General features: G+C 42.4%; 1 protein-coding gene across 1 annotated transcript; it reads left to right on the top strand.

Annotated features, from left to right (window-relative positions):
- Positions 1-377: 377 nt before the first annotated feature.
- Positions 378-1567, top strand: LOC123135666 (alpha/beta-gliadin clone PW8142-like). Its single transcript, XM_044554845.1, has one exon. The coding sequence runs from the start codon at positions 447-449 to the stop codon at positions 1239-1241; it is 795 nt and encodes a 264-aa protein (XP_044410780.1). The 5' UTR covers positions 378-446; the 3' UTR covers positions 1242-1567.
- Positions 1568-5538: the final 3971 nt, after the last annotated feature.

The following is a 5538-nucleotide window of genomic DNA, read 5'->3' on the forward strand; positions in this document are numbered from 1 at the left end:
TCTTAACATGCCACACAAGATTACAAACTAAGTTCTGTGCCAGCCATGCTTATCTAGTTTATGTGTAAAAATTTGCAAAACATTACAAACTTAGTTTCAGAAAAGTAGGCAATCTAGATTAGTGTTTGAGTTGTAAAGTGAAGAAGATGAGTCATGCGTGTTATCACACCTTTTTGGTGGTGGAATGATAGTGCAACAACAAGGAACTTTAATGACTAGTCCAAGAATACACTTGTAAGTAGTGCCACCAAACACAACATACCAAATTATGATTTTGGGAAGCATCCAAACACTTTACACACAAGCAAATGCCAATTGTGAAAGAGATCATGCCATGACAGCTATAAATAGGCCCGTAGCATGATGATCATCCTTCCTCATCCATCATTCTCATAAGTAGAGTGCATCATTAAAGGCAAGCAAGCAGTGGTCAATACAAATCCATCATGAAGACCTTTCTCATCCTTGCCCTCGTGGCGACCACCGCCACAACTGCAGTTAGAGTTCCAGTGCCACAATTGCAGCCACAAAATCCATCTCAGCAACAGCCACAAGAGCAAGTTCCATTGGTACAACAACAACAATTTCCAGGGCAGCAACAACAATTTCCACCACAACAGCCATATCCGCAGCCGCAACCATTTCCATCACAACAACCATATCTGCAGCTGCAACCATTTCCGCAGCCGCAACCATTTCTGCCACAACTACCATATCCGCAGCCGCAATCATTTCCACCACAACAACCATATCCACAACAGCGACCAAAGTATCTACAACCACAACAACCAATTTCGCAGCAACAAGCACAACAACAACAACAACAACAACAACAACAACAACAACAACAACAACAACAACAACAAATCCTTCAACAAATTTTGCAACAACAACTGATTCCATGCAGGGATGTTATCTTGCAACAACACAACATAGCGCATGCAAGCTCACAAGTTTTGCAACAAAGTACTTACCAGCTATTGCAACAATTGTGTTGTCAACAACTGTTGCAGATCCCTGAGCAGTCGAGGTGCCAAGCCATACATAATGTTGTTCATGCTATTATTATGCATCAACAAGAACAACAACAACAGTTGCAACAACAACAACAACAGCAACTGCAACAACAACAACAACAACAACAACAACAACAACAACAACAACAACCGTCAAGCCAGGTCTCCTTCCAACAGCCTCAGCAGCAATATCCATCAAGCCAGGTCTCCTTCCAGCCATCTTAGCTAAACCCACAAGCTCAGGGCTCCGTCCAACCTCAACAACTGCCCCAGTTCGCGGAAATAAGGAACCTAGCGCTACAGACGCTACCTGCAATGTGCAATGTCTACATCCCTCCACATTGCTCGACCACCATTGCGCCATTTGGCATCTTTGGTACCAACTGAGAAGAGAAGAACTCTAGTACTAGATATATGAAACACCGTTTTCTTAGTCCATGATTTGGTCGTTGTAGCAGTGAAAAAATAAAGTGACATGCACTATCATGTAAGAACCCGAACTATACTAGTTCAAACTTGGGAATAAAAGACAAACACATGTCTTGTCTACATATGATTGTTTGTTTGAGTTCCATTCATGTGCCATCACAAGTTCACCCCTAATTATATATATTATGCATTAAGTAGATATTTATGTTGCATTAATCTAAAGATAAAAAAATGAGTCTGAAACTTGAATTAAATTGAAGTATTTTCTAGGACTTCCAAATGGAGTATTATTAAAGTAGTAAGGACAATCCACATCCTTGGCTTGCCCTTTATCAATTATTTCCAGAGAAGCATTCAATTCATCAATCAATTACATCGATTTTTGTGGCTGGTACTTCTCCTCAACATGAGTATATTCATTGCGGCTACTCCAAATCGGCATGAATGAGGTACTGGTGCTCTGGAGCAGTGCTAGCTGACTGCTTCTCATGTGAAGGGACGCAGGCACAGGAGAGGTGTTCCGGGTGGGCCAGGGGAGTAAGAAGTGGCCATGGCAGTGGTTCGGACGCTTGCAAAGTCCCGTAGTTTGTATATGGTTTACGGGAAAATGCACATTTGGACCGGCCTGCGGGCCGATATAGGACCGTATTGGATGGAGAAACATGTCCTCATCGTTGTGAGCGGTTTGAGGGTTAGGTTTGGAGATAGCCCTTACTTGGCCCCTCGTTCTGAAAACACGTTTGACGATAGTTTTGTCTCGGTTCAAATATATGTCAAGTTTGACAAAGTTCATAGGAATTTTTTTATCATATCTACAGTACCATACAAATACACCGTAGACAAAAAACATATTTCACACTGCACCATGAATTGGTCAGGTAAATGTTGGGTATGGAGACTCTATTCTCTTTTGGCATGAGTTGCCTCGGTCTCAAAAGTTTCATGAACTGTTCTCTTTTGCCACTAAGAAAAAGCTCTCTTTGCCTGATTTTATTCATAGTGACCATATGGCTCTCTATTTTCATAGGCATATCACCCTGCAAGCTCTTGCTCAATTCATTGACATCATTGACTTAGTTCATTAAAAAAATTCAATAAAGGGAATAAAATAATATCACGAAGATACCAATTACACCCGTCCTCTCTATCAACAAGATATGCAAAGACATCAAGGATACGCACAGCCAGAAAAAATATAGAAGAAAAAAGACTGCTCCAAGGTGATAAATCACTAGCATCAGTAGCACTCTAAGCACACCGAAGACAACGTCCAGATTACAAAAAAGGTTCTCCAAAAGCAACCCCCCAAGAAGGAAACAATGCACAAGCGTTGTCATTATCCGATTGGAGATCGTGGGTTTTCACCCTAGAAAAATTCGAAGCTCACCCAAAAACATTGCCTTCAACTAGGCCATTGCCAGGTACAACCAATAAAGGCTAGACCTTAGATTTTTACCCTAGGAATTGAGACTTAGTACTCGAGGAGTACAACCAAAAATGCAGTCCTCCAGTGATGGCGCTCCCGCTTGCCGAGCTCGCTGTTTTGGGTCACCAAACACCTGGCGCACATTCTTTCTGGCATCAATTACACCCTTCCACCAAAGCTTCAAGACCTCCAATCGCAGCCGCCATGACTTTATCCACCTCTATCAATGCCTTGAGAATCTTCACTTGGACATGTCCCATGACACCAATAAGAAATCAAAGCTTCTTGCCGCGCCCTCTTGAGGTCGTGTTGGCTGATAATATGGGCGTGCGCTACTGGAGCCTTTCCGATCTAGATATCCAGGGTCGACATACACCAATCCATATAGATCTCCGATGGGAAAGACCGAAACTCGTCAACGACTAGATCTAAGATGTCGACATCCAGCAGAAAGACGACTTGGCGGAAGAATAGTACTAGGGCCAATCCACCATTATTAGGCCAAACCTAACATCCCCACATGCCGCCCTCCTCTTGATGTAGACCTACAGACAAATATCAGCGACGCCGCATCGTGCCACCTGCATCTATTGAGGCCCGAACTTGGCAAGATGCCAACCATGGCAGGAGACTGGGACTAGCCACTCCTGGGCACTGATCCGGCAATTCCCTGGCCCACCCCTGCCACTACGGCGACACCGCGGGTAGCCTACAAGCCCATCCACGACAATGCCTGATTAGAAGGATACATGGATATACAGATGGAAAGACCCTTGTTATTGCTCAAGCAATATATATATAAAGCTTAATGGGGCCTAAGAAAGCTCGCACAATTTTACGGTGGCTATGGAAATGTATTGCCAAACTGAGACATAAGATTTTCGTTTGGCATCCAGACCGTTTGTGTCATTCTTAATTTATGGTCACTCTAATTTTTCCGGCTGGGCCTTCCCTGTGGTACCGCAGCAAGGCATGCGTGTGTATACGTTTCCTTTAAGTACCATGTGCAGGATGATGATTTACTGCACGCATGTGCGGGGGCACTCATGTCCTGGTGCCGGGTTTTTATTTTGGCTTCCGATTTTCAAACTTCTATATCTTCTAAGCCAAAAATTCAATTTAAGTTATGTATTCATATTCGTGTTTTTCGCGGCCAGCGCTTTCAAATAAGATCCATTTTGAATACATTTTGGCGACTTTTTGAAACACTGTTAAGTTTCATTGTTTGAAACTTAGTACGAGCGACCAATAAAATTCAATTATTTTGTGTCTACGACCAACAGAGAAATTTTCTTAAAATTACATCTTTGAAACTTGTTGAAACCGGGCATTTTTTGATGCAAAAAGGTAAGTTTCATCATTGAAACTTTAAGGTTTTTGAGGGATTTTTTTCCTTGTGGAGCTTTGGAAATGAGAGAATTTGATAAAGTAAATCTCGGAAACTCTTATTGGACGAGAGAGATTTAATATGATATTGGCATGGATTCTACCAACTAAACGAAGAAGTATTTGATTTGGTAAACAGACAATTTCCTTTAATCGATGAACATTTTAGGAAAATTGGTGGAACAACTTTTGAAATTCAAAAAAAAAATTCTTGATTTAACGAACATTTTTTAACTTAACGAACATTTTTAAAAAATACATGATCATTTTTTTGAATCTGTGATCGTTTTATGAATGAATAAACTAGTTTGTAAGTCATGAACAGTTTTTAAAATTTTAGGGTATTTTTCCATTCATGAACAGTTTTTGAATTGCTGAAATTTTGTTCAATTTCATTAACAATTTTTAGTACACAAACCTTTTTAAAAAATCATGGACATTAACTAGTACGTGAAATCCCTAATTATTTAAAGTAGAAAAAATAGAAAAGAGAAAGTAATGGAAAATGAAGTTAAAAAAATAGGCCGACCGAACATGGGCCGGCCCAAACGGGCGCGTTGCGTCTTCTCCCAGCGTGTAGAGCGCAGCATACGTGGTCCCTACTGCATGGGTCGGCCCAAGCGGAAGATTTGTCTGTGTGAAACTTTTTTTATCACGTACTGGTGGCATTGGTGCATAATGCATGTTTGCATCTTTAGGGGCACTTTTCCTGACGTACCGCTAGAAGCAATAGCCATTTTATTATTAGTTAGAGATTAGGTATAGATATGAACCACCGGTAAATTAGGTAGACGATAGATGACGACTCTAAAGAAGATCACATGTGTCAAGCTTGGAATAGGCTAACAGATGTTAGGGCATCTCAAATGTAAACCCATAAAACAGACATCACAAATGTCCTTGAACACAAAACGGGCATGATAGGGGAGGGAGCCATCAAACCTTGATGGCTGCTACCCATATTTCTCTCACATTTCTCCAGCATTTCATCGAACAGTTGATGTGCAGTAGTAGGACACGTCTGGTTCACGCAGCTGGCGCGTCATGGGAGTTCTGCCTCATCGGGCATGACTGATGTGTCGCAGGATGACGGGTGTGGTCTCGGGCGCGTCAGTAGCGGCCACGACGACAAGAGGAGGCCGCGCCATGGGCGGAGCTAGCCACGGGAGCCAGCATTGGCGCGGCACTAGACACAGCCAGCCCACGACATGCCGGGCACGGTGGCAAGAGAGCTTCATGAGGCCAGAGCCGAGCTAGGCCTTGAGTTGTTCGCCGAGCAGC

This window comes from Triticum aestivum, chromosome 6B (assembly GCF_018294505.1).
Source record: "Triticum aestivum cultivar Chinese Spring chromosome 6B, IWGSC CS RefSeq v2.1, whole genome shotgun sequence".
Taxonomy (NCBI): domain Eukaryota; kingdom Viridiplantae; phylum Streptophyta; class Magnoliopsida; order Poales; family Poaceae; genus Triticum; species Triticum aestivum.

Coding starts and splice junctions, on each gene's coding strand:
- LOC123135666 (XM_044554845.1), top strand. CDS start 447: ATGAAGACCTTTCTCATCCTTGCCCTCGTGGCGACCACCGCCACAACT.